The sequence below is a fragment of the Equus caballus genome, chromosome 1 (genome assembly GCF_041296265.1).
Source record: "Equus caballus isolate H_3958 breed thoroughbred chromosome 1, TB-T2T, whole genome shotgun sequence".
In the NCBI taxonomy this organism is placed as follows: domain Eukaryota; kingdom Metazoa; phylum Chordata; class Mammalia; order Perissodactyla; family Equidae; genus Equus; species Equus caballus.
In genome coordinates, this window is record NC_091684.1 from 28,365,479 (window position 1) to 28,379,460 (window position 13,982).

The window sequence follows — 13,982 nt, forward strand, 5'->3', positions numbered from 1 at the left end:
TGGGACTGCGCCATTATGTTTATTAGAAGGTTGGATTTCGGTGTGTGCTCTAGACAGATTACAGAATAAATACCTGCGCCTTGAGAACAGGAAGTCCACAATTCATACAAAGTGCTCACTACAGGAAGTTGCCGTGTCAAACTCCAGGCAAGGACCCAACTCCGGGCAGCCCCTCCTCCCCCACTGACCTCCACAAGGGCTGTGCTATGGTTTTTTATTTTATTATTTCTCTTTATTATTATTAATATTATTATTATTCACTTTTGCTGTGGTCACTATCATTGGCAAAGTTCCTTTACCCCTTTCCTGGACATGGGGTTCCTGTCTTTAAGTTTCCACTCTGAGGCTGAAGGTGCCAAAAGCTGCTTGAGAAGTGGCCTTTGAACTCCATCTGGGAGGATGGTGAGAAGAAGGAAGCAGGAGAAATCATTCTCGGTTTTAAAAAAATTTAAAAAAAGCCAAAAAACAAAAGCCCCTCAATCTACAGGTCATCCCTTACTCAGTCAGTGATCAAACCGCCCAAAAGAAAAGCAAGAGGAGCTGCAGGCCAGTGGGCACCGGTCCTTCCTCCCAGGGCTGGGGGAGGAGGGTTGGACCCTCCTGCCAAGGCTTGGGGAAGCTGAGGCTCCTTCCAGCCACAGGGGTGGGAAGGGGAAGGAGTGGAAGAAAAAAGGAGAGACAGAGAGAGAGAGAGAGCTCAGCGCCTTGAGGTAGACGCTTTCCCAACTCCAGGGCCACCTGCGGCCCCAGCCCAGGCCAGCTCCCACTGTCACCTCCGTGTCCAGGAGATTCATAATAAAAAAAAAAATCAAAAACAAAGCCCAAAACAAAACAAAATCCAAAAGGAACAGACTTGGGGGAATGAAGGAGGAAGGGAGGGAGGACAGGAAGGGCAGGTCTCTGGATGCATAATTCCCGAGCCTGGGGGCTGGACGAAGATTCCCCAGCGCCCCACTGCCCGCGTGGCGTTAGCTCGTCACGTAGTGTTTGGTGGACGGCTGCCCATACACCCTGTAGAAATCCTGGTGGCCGGGCTGCTGGGAGGCATCGAGCCAGTCTCTGACCGCCAGGCCAGGAAGGGACTGGGGGACGGAGGGTGTGGGCGGGAGTGGGTGTGAGTACTCCTGCGAGGGCACTGTCCAGGGGAAGTGGCCGGAGCGGGGATAGGGCTGGTGGCCGCCATGGTTGGCCACGGAAGAACAGTAACAGTTGTCCACAGAACAGACGAGAATCTTGCGGCCGCCATACTGGGGGAGCATGGGCTGCTGGGCGGCAGAGCCATTGGGATACTGCGATGGGGGGAATACAGGACTTGAGTGCACTGGTTGGGCGCCGCCCGGCAGGGCCACCAAGTGCTGCGTGGAGCTGCAGGGCCCCAGGGGCTGCCCTGACTGGCCCTCGCCGCTGGCTGTGCCCGCTGCCCCATACTGGCTGCCCACAGGGCCCGACGACGTCTCTAGGAAACTGGCCTCAGGGAAGGCCGTTGAGTGCTTGCGCTTTTCCGCCCCAGAGCTGTTCACGCCACAAGGGTACAGGGGGACGCTCTGCAGGAATGGCACCGGTGTGCTGAAGGGGCCTGTGGAGAGTTTGGAGCAAAAGTCGCCAAAGCTCCCATGCGTCCCAAGCAACCCAAGCCTCCTCTCCCCTGGGGACCTTTTCCATCTATAAGACCAAGCACATTACATCATGCACCATCTTGGTCCACGCTCACTACTCCATTAGCAGGTAGGTACTATCATTATTCCCATTTTACAGCTGAAGAAACTGAGGCTCAGGGAAGTAGTGCCATAGCTAGAAGTGGCAAAGCCAGGATATGAAGAAAAGTCTATCTGACCAGGGCACGCTGCCTCTCAGAGGGAAGGCTCTGGCATTTAACCCTGCTCAAAGGGCTCTCTTCCTTCCATTGAGGACCCCACCCTCACCTTCTAGCATCTTCCGCAGCTGCTTCTCCTTCTTGGCCACCTCGTTCAGGAAGAGCTTGGAGTTCAGGTGGCCGATCTTAGGGGGAGAAAGGCTGCTGCCCGTGCAGGTCTGGGTCCTGGGGGCAGTGGACGGGGCATCTGCTGTGAGGAGGTATCACCGGTGAGCCCGCCCTACCTCCCCGCCGGGGCCTGGCCCTCCTGGCCCTCCCCCAGATGTGTCCCCTGAGGGCCGGCTGCCATCCGCTCACCTGTCCATTAGGATTTTCACAGACTTGGTGTTCTAGGGGAAGAGAAAAGGGTTAGTGAGTGGGAAAGGCAGCCCGGAAAAGAGGAAGACAGAAGCTGCCTCGTCCTCTCTCACCCCAGGCGCGGCTGACCCTCTGACTCTGGGCAGAGTGTGTGAGGGCGGGGGAGGGAGGTCTCCATTGTTAGAAAATAAAAATAGCTAACATTTATTGAGCCCTTTCTATGTGATAGACAACACTGTAAGTTTTTTCTATACATCCATCATTTCATCCCCGCAACCACCCCAGGAGGAAGGTTCTGCAAGCACTCAACCCTTTAACTGAGATCTTTGGGGCCAGATGTGTTTTGGAATTTGGAATTGTTTTGATTTTAGAAGGGAAATATGGTGCCTGTACCATATATTACATGTCTTCTCTTCCCCAATCTAATATATCAATGTTTCTGCAGCAAAATGTTTCAATATTCGTACCAAGCGAGATAAAGACAGACCATAAATTGCCAACATTAGTTCAGGTCAATTTTTGCTGTTAAATGAGTTGCCAGAATTTTTTTCTTTTGGCTTTCAGAGATTTTTAGAATTTGGAATTGTGCATGAAGGATAATACATCTATATTATCAACCCCATTTTATAGGGAAGGGAACTAAGGCAGAGGGAACATATATGACTTGCCCAAGGTCACAAAGCTACAAACAGCAGGGTGGGAGGGTTTTGAATCCATGCAGGCTGGCTCCAAAGCCCTGAGCATACTGGTGGAGGTGCTGGTTGGGGAGCAAAGGACTGCAGACTTCAATTTAGGAATGTCCCCTGGGTCCCACCAGCCGGTCCCAGGCCCAGCCCACCTTCATGAAGCTGATGTCCTCTGTCTTGTCAAAGAGCAGCTGCAGGGAGCCCAGCAGCTTCTTGGCCTCCTGCATGCGCTCCCCGAGGTGCAGCGCCTGCGCTGCGTTCTCGCTGCAGAACTTGGCCTGGGCCTTGTCCAGGACCTCCACTGTCTGCCGCAGGTCCTCATCCAGCAGCTGGTGCAGTTTCTCGTACTGCAGCCGCACTTCCTCCTTCAGTTGGCTCACCTTCTCCTGTGGGCACAGGGGGCAAGAGTGAGTGGGCAGGTGAGCGCTGGGGATCTCTGGCTGCCACTCCTGTCTGTCTCACATCCTGGATGGTGGAGTTGGGGACCCCCGACCCCCAGGCTGCCCAGAGCTCCTGAGGGCTAGGTCTGACCTGCCAATTCCTCGTCAATAGCATAGGGCTCTGTGCCAGCAACCCCTGGCATGCATGGGGGTCATCCACTGACAGTTCACTGAATGACCAACCAAGGGATTCTGGCACAGAGCCAACCATACAATAGATTCTAGTCCAGGTAAATAGCCCAAGGCCCTGACCCAAGCCACCCCCACCCCATACCACGGGCTTGGGCTTGACTACCTCCACCAGGCGCTTGTCTGATTCAAGTTTGTATAGCTGGTCCTCAATGTCCTGCTCTCGCTCCTCCAGCCGGTCCTGCTGCTTCATCAGCATCTTCTGCAGGGACAGTTGGGGTGGGGGCATCAGAGGGGGCTGCAACTCCACCCCTTACCAAGGATGGGTGAGCACCATCCTTCCCTCGATAGAACAGACTCACCCTACAGATCCTTTGACCCAGATGACCTAAAATTTCTGCCACCCAACCACTTCTGGCCCCCATGCAATCCCAGGGGCCTGGTGACAGCTGTCTGGCCAGCCTGTTCCCAGGAACAGAAAGTCTGGAATAGCTTCCTACACATATCTAAACCATGAGCTTTCTGAGGGCAGGGTCAGGCCAGCCTCTGTTCTAAGCACTTTTCCTGTATACACTTATCTAATCATCCCAGTAATGGTATGAGATAAGAAATATTATTAACCTCATTTCAGAGAAGAGGAACCCAGAGAGGTTAACTAATTTGCCCAAAGTCACACAGCTAGTGTCAGAGCTGGGATACAAACCTAGGTGATCTGGCAGTAGGGTCTGTTCTTACCCAAGTCATGAGAGCTCTCTCGAGGGAGCCCCATCTTAGGGATGAGTACTCTAAGGTATAGAGGGTCAAATAACCTTCCAAGATCACGCAGGCCCTCTGACTCAGTCCAGACATCCCACCCTATACTTGCCTTACACTCAGGGGCATTGTGCCAGCCACCCCCTCCCTGTTCTTGACACTGAGAGCTAAGCCTCTTGCTAGCTCCCTCAGGCCCTAATATGGACCCAGGTGGAAAGGAGACTCTGGCTCTCCCTAAGACCTGAGGCCAGTCTACTACAAGGTGCTGGACCAAGCTGCTCTTCTCAGCCCCAAATCTCCTGTCTCCACAACCCTCTCCTCCTAGCACTGCCCATCCAGGCTGCTCCATCCATCCTGTCATCCTCCCTTGCCAGATACACCTCTTCAAAGGGTCTCTCCCCTGCTCAAGAACCCTCAAGGACTCCCTCCTTCCAAACACTCTGGCACAACAACGAAGGCTCTCTTACAACCCGACTCTCCCAGCAGGTGGGCTGGGATTCTGTCCCCAACGCTGTGCACACATGAACTCACTGCACCATGCTGTTTCCCTGCAGCTCACAGTTCTTCCTCCCTCCCCTTGTCAAAAGGCCCAACTTAAGGCCCCTCTCCTCAGGGAAACTTTCCAGGGGCCCTGCTCGGAGTTTGTGTGGGTCCCTTCCTGTCCTGGCCATGCAGTGGGGCTGTCACATTCTGCCCTCCCTCTATAGCTGTGCTGTCCAATACGACAGCCACTAGGCACATGTGGCTATTTAAAAAGTTAATTAAAAATAAGTTAAATTTGGGGCTGGCCCCGTGGCCGAGTGGTTGGGTCCGCGCGCTCCGCTGCAGGCGGCCCAGTGTTTCGTTGGTTCGAATCCTGGGCACAGACATGGCACTGCTCATCAGACCACGCTGAGGCAGCGTCCCACATGCCACAACTAGAAGGACCCACAACAAAGAATATACAACTATGTACTGGGGGTCTTTGGGGAGAAAAAGGAAAAAATAAAATCTTTAAAAATAATAATAATAATAAGTTAAATTAAACATCAGTTTTTCAGATGCACTAGCCTCAGTTTACATGCTCACCAGCTGCATGCAGCTGGTGGCTAATGTATTGGACACTACAGATACAAAACATTACCATCATCACAGAAAGATCTAGTCTGTCTCACAAACCATGGTCTGATATCCCTAGAAAACTCACAGCCTCTTGAAAATAGGGCTTTGCTGCTGTCTCTTCCCAGCACCCTATAGATACAGAACATGTTTACTGGATAAACGTGTTGGTTTTGTACACAAACTAAGGTTTGTGAAGCAGACGCACAGAGCCCAGCTCACAGTAAGCATCCACTCAGCAAGGAGTGGTTCTTTTTCTTCATCTCTGTGGGCCTCAGAGTGACCCTCAAGCTTGACCTCATGACCTCCACTCCCATTCACACCCAGCAGGCTTCCCAAAGACGAGCTGTCACCAATCCCTTTCTCCATCCCCCAACCCATCTGACACATAGGGAAACCAAGGCCAGCAAGAAAGTGCAGCAACCCCATTTTGTGTGGGTGGCTAGCCCGGAAACAAAAAACCAGGACCCTGGAGATAGAAGCAGGTAGGGGGTGAGGCTCTCAGATTCTAAGCTGAAGAAAATGGGGCACCCCCCACCCCAACGACTTGACCTTTCAATGACCCAGGACAGGACCTCTAAGAACCAGGCCCAAGAGACTCTGTCCTACCCCTAGCACCTTGCCCTTCCAGCGGGCCCGCTCCCCAGCCCAACACGCACAGTGATCTGCTGCCAGCCTGAGAGTCAGAGCCTGTAAAGAAACACAGCTTGGGGGGCGGGGGGCAGGAATAGAGGTAGGCATGCCTCTGCCCTGCCTGGGAAGTACCCACAGTTGTGTGAAGAGGGCAGGTAGTACCCTGCAGCATCACCTGGATACGTGCATACAACTGCACACACACACAAGCACACATCGCCACCTGGGCCCTGACACCACCTCATGCACACTGTTGCATACGGCCGCACATATACTTGTACCCAGGCCCCTGTGTGGTGATGGCTGGGGCTCCTGAAGGCCCCAGACAATTGAGGGAGGCCTGCTGTGCAGGCAAAGTGGCCAAGACTCCCCTCCAGGAACAGTAGGCCTTTTGACCTCCTCTGTAACACCTGGCCCTCAAATTTTTGCCTGCTGGGTGCCTCGTACCCACACTCAGGAGAATAGGGCCCCCCAGAGGCATCTCAGACTCCAGGTCACTCCTGTCTTCCCAGGGCCCGGCATATCTGAAAGCCTAGCCCCCACCCACCCCTACAGATCTTTGTCCCGTGGTCTGCCTGCCCAACTACTTCTTACGATCAAACCTATCAGTATCAGATTAGGGGCTGAGTCCAGAGAAGGGGCAGGAAAGAGGCAGCCCCAGGTAGGTTCCCAGCTCAGTTTCTCTTGGAGGAGAGGAACGGGGCTGTTCCACTCCCACCTTCTAGACCAGTGAGAGCGCCCCCCCCCCCCCCCCCCCCCCCCCCCCCCCCCCGCCAAACCCCATCAGGGAGTTCATGGCTGACCCCTTAGGGAAGAGTCAAGGGAGGCCCCTCCTGTCCAGACCTGGGGGTGGAGCTCAGCCCTTTCCCTCTTCTTCTAGGCTTTTCTCAGAGCCTTTCCTGGCAGCGCTTCTACCCTGGGACCCTGCAGTGTCTTCCCTTAGCTTCATGGTTCCAGGTCTTGTTCCCTGTCTGCCAGAGCCCTCTGGGGCAGGAGCCCAGTCCAGGCCTAGTGAAGGCAGGGTCCACATTCCCTAGCAGGTGGCTAGGTTTCATTTCCCCTCCCCCAGCTCAGAGGCCATGAGGTTCCTGTGTCTGCTGCAGGTGGAGGGGAGGCGCAGGATTGGGGAGGAAACTGGCCAGGGGTTGCCACCAGGGAGGGCTGGGAGGAGGCCGAGGCCGGCCAGACCTCCCTCAGGGCCAGGTGATCTTAATCCTACCACAGACAACACCTGGGGGCAGCAGGGGGTTGAGGGGACTACCACTACCTCAGGCACTGGGAAACTGGGGGGAAGGAGGAAAATATCTACTTGCTTCCCTTTCATTACCCCTCGCCTCAATTCCACTAAATGCTGAATTAGGTTGCTGAGAAGCTGAAGGATGCGGAACGGAGGAAGCAGGGCCTGGACCCCACCCCACTACCAGCAGCCTCCTTCCCATCCCAACCCCCAGGGAACTGCTGAGAGCTGAGGCCCCTTTTCCCACCTGGGAAAAAACCCACAGCTGAGAGATGGGCCCAGATTTCCCAGCTTGATCCAGAGCAAGGGCTCTCAACGTATGTGTGGGGAGTGGACAACAGGAACGACTTTACAAACTGCTCCCAGCGCACCGTGAGTCACCCGGACTGTGGCATACCTCAAGTGTGCAGGAGCAGGGAACCAAGGTCTAGACTAGAAGCACTTGGGGGACCAGGCCTCCAGCAGGAGGAGGGACAGTGTGAGGCCCAGCTCCACTTAGTGGCCTCTGGCCCAGGTGGGACCTGCTCACTCATGTCCCTGTCCCTGTCCCTTAGGACCTAAGGCCTTCCATAGTCTGCTCCTGGGCCTGTGAGGGCACAAGCATCAAGAAGACTTGGTGGCACTTCATTCCCATCCCCCCAGGGCCCCAGAACATCCTGTTCCTCATACCTGTTGCCCAATGTTCTAGACTCTGCCTTGAGCTGCTCCTCTATGCCCCTCCCAAACTGGAGAGGGGACAACTGTAAGCCCCTTATAGTCCTGCCCCGGGAAAGCCTCACATCCCTTTGGAGCCTCAATGACCAGGCCCAGCTGGCGTTTTTGGTGCCAGACTGGACTGGGCAGATGGGGGAGGCCATGGGGACTCTAGACTGTATAAAAGTTAATAAATAATAATAATAAAACCCACAAGTCAAGCTTGAAGAGAATCAAGGTCAGGAGAGAACAGGGCTCCGGGGGCTGAACCAGAGGTAGGCCGGAGGTTTCGAGCAAGGCCAGGGTTGTGCCCAGGAGTGCCTGTGGTGGGGGCAGGAAGAGGGAGCTGGGCTTCTGGAGCACCTCTTCCTGCTCAGACCCCTGCCCAGATGACTCTCATGCCAGCCCCAGCTCTGGCTGCAGCCCCTGCTCAGAGCTCCCAGGTCCTAACCTCCTCCCCAGCTGCCAAACCCACCCCCCACTCTCACCCGAAAGCCCCCATCCCAGGAGTACATTAGCCTCTTATCTGTTGGGGCCAAGCACTCTCCCCTTGTCTCAGAGCAGCTTCTACCTGCCGTAGATGCCCCTTACTGTGCCTCAGCCCCTACCCTGGACCACGGTTAGGACCCCTGGGCTGAGGCAACCACAGACCCAGAGAGAAGAGGCCACAGGGCAGGAACCGGAGCAAGGAGAGAGGCAGCACCTCGGAGGCAGCCCCAGCAGACCCCAGAGAGGGTTTCCCAGCTGCAGAGTGGAATTAGCTTTTGCCACGCAGAGAGCAGCGCTCTGGGGCAGAAGAACAAAGAGGCGAGAGAGAAAGCCCCCCTTTGTCTGGGTTTGAATGCCAGGCCAGCCGGGAAGGAAGGCTTTCCCAGAGCCAGGGATGAGGCCAGCCAGGCCTGCCTGTTCAATCCAGGGCAGGGGCCCAAGCCAGGCTCACCTTCTTCCTATGCCCATCCAGACTGCCCCCGACACAGCACCCTGAGAGCCATCCAGCTTCTGCCTCCAACACTCGCCACAGGCAACAAGCTCACCCTAAAGTGAGTCCCCTCTTCCCTTCCCCTCCCCAACACCCCCACCAGGTGAGAAAGTTGCACAAAACTCACAACCACCAACCACCCACCGCCTAAGCAGGCAGTCACACATGAGCACCGTCATGCTGACAGTCCCGCATGCACGCTCAACTTCAACTTGCAGGTGTACAGCAAGCAGGGCACACAGACGCCCTCTTCTCTCTCACAAACACACACACAAGTCTTCCTGATGCGGCAGCCACACACAAGACAACTACATAATTCAGTCCATCACTCACATTCTACCTTCTCAGAGATATGTGAGATACAAAAAATTAGTCACATGTGAGATACACAACCAGAAGTGCTGGTTACACACACACCTGCAGGCAGATATGGCTGCATAGCTACCCAGAGCTGCAGGAGGCAGAGCGATCAATAGGGCGTGCAAGACGGGCGCCCGGCTGTGTCAGCAGGATCATGGGGTCGGCGGGGGCTGGGTCTCTGCCTGAGGCTCCTCTCTGCCTAGGGCCCAGGGAGGAAAGCCAAGCCAGGAGGCCTGTGTGGACTCAGGATGGTCAAGAAAGGGGCAGCTTCATGACCCTCAGACCTAACTTATATACAGCCTCCCCATCCCAGCGCCCACCCCATCTAAGACCTCAGGAGTATGGGCTGGGGGAGTGGCAGAGCAGTGGGGTCTGCCTTGTGTCACCTGAGTCCTGAGAGAGCTGGACCAGGGCAGCCCTCACTCCCACAGCCTACCTGAGGAAGACACATGGGGCAGAGACCTAGGATCTCCTCCAGGGTCCCAGCACAACCCTCCCAGCCAGGGGCACTGTGAGCAGGGTAACTTCACCCCTGCACCCCAGCAGCTGCAACCCCCAAACTGGCCAGGGCGGTCGGATCCCCTCCCCAAATAACATCTCTTCTCAACTCTAAAGCTTCGAGAATGCAAGGAAAAGGGTCGTGGCAACATTTCCAGCCTTGATCTGGCCTAGGAATGGTACAGAGGCACAACTACGGCCTGCGCGCGCACACACACTCTCTCCGCATAGCCCCTCATACACTTAACTAGGCCTTATGTTGGGTCTTCTTTCCGTGCTGAGGGAGGTCATGAGACAGTGGTGCTCCCAGCTCATAGCAGTCCCCCATTGCTCAAATGAACCCCTAAACCTGAGGGCTGGAAGGATGTTTGATCACCTAGGGCTGCTGGGCCTGAGCCCACCTGGATGTCCCAATATTGGCCCCTTAGGCCAAGCCCTAAGGGAGAAAATATTTGGGGTCTAGGTATGTCCCAGAGAGCATCCAGGCCTCAGAGCAACGTGGCCTAGACACTGACTTCCAAAGGGAAGAGCAGGGCAACAGACTTTGCAGGCCTGACTCTGACACCCCCTGCAAGTCCCCCAGGCTGCCCTGCTTGCCCTCCTGCTGGGCCCCTGCTTTAGGCCAAGGCCCAAGCACATGTGGGTGCTTGTGAGTATGCATGTGGGGGATCACAAAGGAGAGGCTGATCAGGGTTTCCCAGTTCTAGCCAATGGGGCATTTCAGCAGCCCCTGCCCCTCCCCTGGGAGGACAGAAGAGGAAGCACAAGAAGCAGAGCTATATTTTGAGGCATGTGCCAGGTCTCCATGCATCTGCTCCTATATCCAGGAGAATGCTGTTGCCCTCATCTGCAGCACCAGCACTCTTTAAGACAGACTCTCTCCAGCAAGGGAAAAGAGGCCCAGGAAAAGGCCCCTCCTTCTGGCTGCCCCAGAGAGGATGGAGAGCGCAATGGGTTCCTCCATGCAGGTTCCCCATGGCTCGCCCCCTCCCCGGAGGTGGGGCCCCTCTTCCTCCACATTCAGTAAGTCCAACTCACACCGAATGGCACTGGGCTATTGAAGGGTTTCCAACTTCACTGCCCTAGGGCACCAGAGAGAATTCAGAGGGCCTGGGGTAGGAGAGCATGCAGGGGGATGAGACTCAGGCTGTGGGACACAGATGCTGAGCGCACAGAATTGCACATCTGGCCCTGATGCAACCCACTACTTCTGAGCCTGCCCACACCGGGAATAGGAACAAACATGAACACACACACACACACACACACAGACGCATGCACGCACGCACGCACGCACGCACAGAGCTGCTGACAAAGTTCAGCGCCTGCTTCCATCCAGTTCCTTCCATGAGCAGGGGATCAGGGACCTGCTGGTGGGAACCCGAGGGTCTACTCTGCATGAGTAGACCTACTACTATGCATGAGCCACCCCCCATCCCCCAACTACACAGCCAGGAGACAGGTGCACTTGAGGGCAAAGCAGACAGTATCAAAGACACTCACAAACACAGATACACATCTAAAGATACCCTCCTCCTATCCAGCCAGGTACAATTATGTTTTCTCCCCCACCCAAACGAAAGACATGGCTAGCACTCAGACACGACTAAGAGCAAACTCGAGGGTGCGGGCCCCCTCCTCTCTTCCTTTCAGCCACATCTCCATCTTTCCCCTCCTGACTTCCCACTGCCAATCCCAGGACAGAGAACTGGACAGCCCTCCTTTCTCCTGCCTCTGCACTTTTCCCAGCCTCCTCCCCCAGCCCTTCCATCTTTATTAATAGCAGCAGCTTCCCAATACTGGAGAAAGTCTGGGCTCTGCCTGCCCTGAGTGGGGGGTGGAGGACGACAGGGGCTCATCTGCTTCCCCCAGGCCTCTGCCTTTTCCAATCCTGGGGGGCAGGGGGCAGGGGTGGGGAACCGGCTTCTCTCTCCATCCCCCACACTTCCTTTAAGGAACCAGAGGCCCTGTCCTGGCACAAAAACCCAGAGCTAGCCCATCCGATTGGAAACTAATTATACAGCAAATTTTATTTGTTATCCCTGCCCTCAGCCTATGGTGCCCCTCCTGCCTTTTGTTAGTTGTATGTGTAGGTTTTTTAATTGCTAAACAGCGACTCATTCTGACTGGTCCCCCCCTCCCCACAGGAAACAACCCCCATCTACAACCATTCCCTGCTCAGAGCTTCCTCATACCCCAACTCCCCACTGGCCTCGACTAGCCTCCAGGCGCCCCCACCCATAAACACTCCCAGTCCTACCAAAGCCTGGCCTCACCCCCATGATATCACACCCAGGCTCCAAGCTGGGGCTTCTGAGACTGGCTCAGACAGTCTCAGGCCAAGCCCTTCCTTCTGGTATGACTCAACCCTGAAAGCCAGGGGACCAGGGAGGGACCTAGGAGGAGCCCCCCCTCCACCGAAGGGGACGGAAGTATTGCCTCAGTCCAGCTCCAAAGCCAGGCCCAGAGGCCTGAGGGGGAAGGCGGTTTTGACATTGGCCACTGCTGCAGGGTGTATACAATGGGAGGGGATGCGGTTCCGTAATCACCCAGCCGGCAGCCCAGGGGAGCCAGCTGCCTGAAACCAGATTGCAAGGCGGCTCAACCTTAACCCACAGGATTCTTTTTCCGTCTTCCACTTCCCCTCCCCAAATGTGGGAGGGCTGTGATAGAGGGCTGGGCTGGGAGAAAAGGGCTCAGGGTGATGAAGACACATACTTTAAGGTTTGTTCATGCAGATGCAAGCAACACACACAGTACAGAGAGGGCAGCGATTCTCACACATGGAGAGTGGGCTATCGGGAATAATCCGAATGGCTGAGACACTGTCCGGTGACACCGCTGGCTGTCCAGGCCTTGTCCAGATCTAGATACTGGGAGTTCTGCTCTCCCTCCGGAAGCTCCCCTCCACCCCCCAATGTGTTTCCAATAGGGCTTGAAACTAACATGGCTGCTTTTGTTTACTTCCTCATTGGTATGCCAGCATCATGGATCATGTCAGCCACAGCAGCGGCACCAGGACAGTCATTACATAAACAGCAGCTGGAGAAGCAGGACCTGGGTCATTGCCTTGGTGACTTTGCGTAGGGCCTACAGAAACAAGTCTGGGAGAGGGAGCTGTGCGCCAAACAGAAAAGCAACACCCAAACTCTACCTCTGTCAGCCCCACACCTCAATTCTATAAATGACTCACAAGATGGACCCTATGAGCACAGGTGCAGGAATGTATCAAGCAGCGATGGAGGACCCTTATTCCCAGGACCTTGCCCCCAAACTTTTAGAGTACTAGAGTTTGGAAGGGGGGGGGCCTCTGGCCTGATGTCACAAGTGTCAGCCTGTCCGGATGGGTGGTCCCCAGAGAGTAGGAAGTGAGTGTGTGTGTGTAGGGTACTTGCCCGGATCTCATTCCTCCGGATCTCCACGTCGCACACCGAGTGTCCCTGATGCGCACCGCTGTAGTAGCAGCAGTACTGGCACACGGCCACCTGCTCGGCCTCGCAGTGGTAGAGGCGGTAGGCGTTGTGCTGCGGGCAGCTCCAGGCCCGCACGTCGTCCGCCTCCACCAGGAGGTGCCCGCGGGCGGTGGAGGGCTGCTGCAGGTGCGTCTGCACGTGGGACTGGCAGCAGGGCGCCTCGCAGCGCAGGCAGACCTTCTGCGCGGGCAGCGGGGGGCCGCGGCGGCAGAACACGCAGTGCAGCGCCGCCGGCGGCTTCTCCACGTGCAGGGCGTTGAACTTCTCCACGATGTTGGTGAGCTTCAGGTTCTTCTCCAGGCCCGGCTTCTGGTTATAGGCCTGGTTGCACTCCGGGCAGCGCACCAGGCCGCTGTCCTTGGCCCACGCCTCGCCAATGCAGCCCCGGCAGAAGTTATGTTTGCACGGCAATTGCACCGGCTCCACGAAGACATGCAGGCAGATGGGGCAGATGAGCTCCTCCTCGAAGCAGTTCTTCCAATTCTCCGCCATGGCGGCTGCGGGCAGGGGGCCCGGGCAGGCCTCCCCAACTCCCTAACCCTAGGGTCCGTCCGGTGCAGCTGCAGGTCCACGGAACCCCGAGCTTCGGCCCCAGGCGGCCCCAACAGTCGCTCAGTCACCAGCGCCTTCCGCGCGCCCGCCCCCCAGAGGAGGGAGCCTCGGTCCTCACGCCGCGCGCGCAGCCGGCTGCGTCTCCTCCTCCTCCCGAGCGCCTAGCGGGAGGCGGCGGACTGCGCCAGGGCCGCGGCCGGGGCACCAGCCCTGGAGGGGAGCGCCGGGGTCCAAATTCCATATAAGAGGCCGCCTCCCCGTCGGCGCGGCTAGGGCAACGG

The 13,982-nt window shown here is 56.3% G+C and overlaps 1 protein-coding gene across 1 annotated transcript; it reads right to left on the reverse strand.

The window, feature by feature from the left end:
- On the reverse strand, positions 1 to 13,982 carry TRIM8 (tripartite motif containing 8). Its single transcript, XM_001916348.6, has 6 exons — positions 13,072 to 13,982; positions 3,592 to 3,687; positions 3,009 to 3,242; positions 2,171 to 2,202; positions 1,923 to 2,038; positions 1 to 1,576 (listed from the first exon to the last, which is right to left on the reverse strand). The coding sequence occupies exons 1-6, from the start codon at positions 13,639 to 13,641 to the stop codon at positions 969 to 971; spliced, it is 1,656 nt and encodes a 551-aa protein (XP_001916383.2). The 5' UTR covers positions 13,642 to 13,982; the 3' UTR covers positions 1 to 968.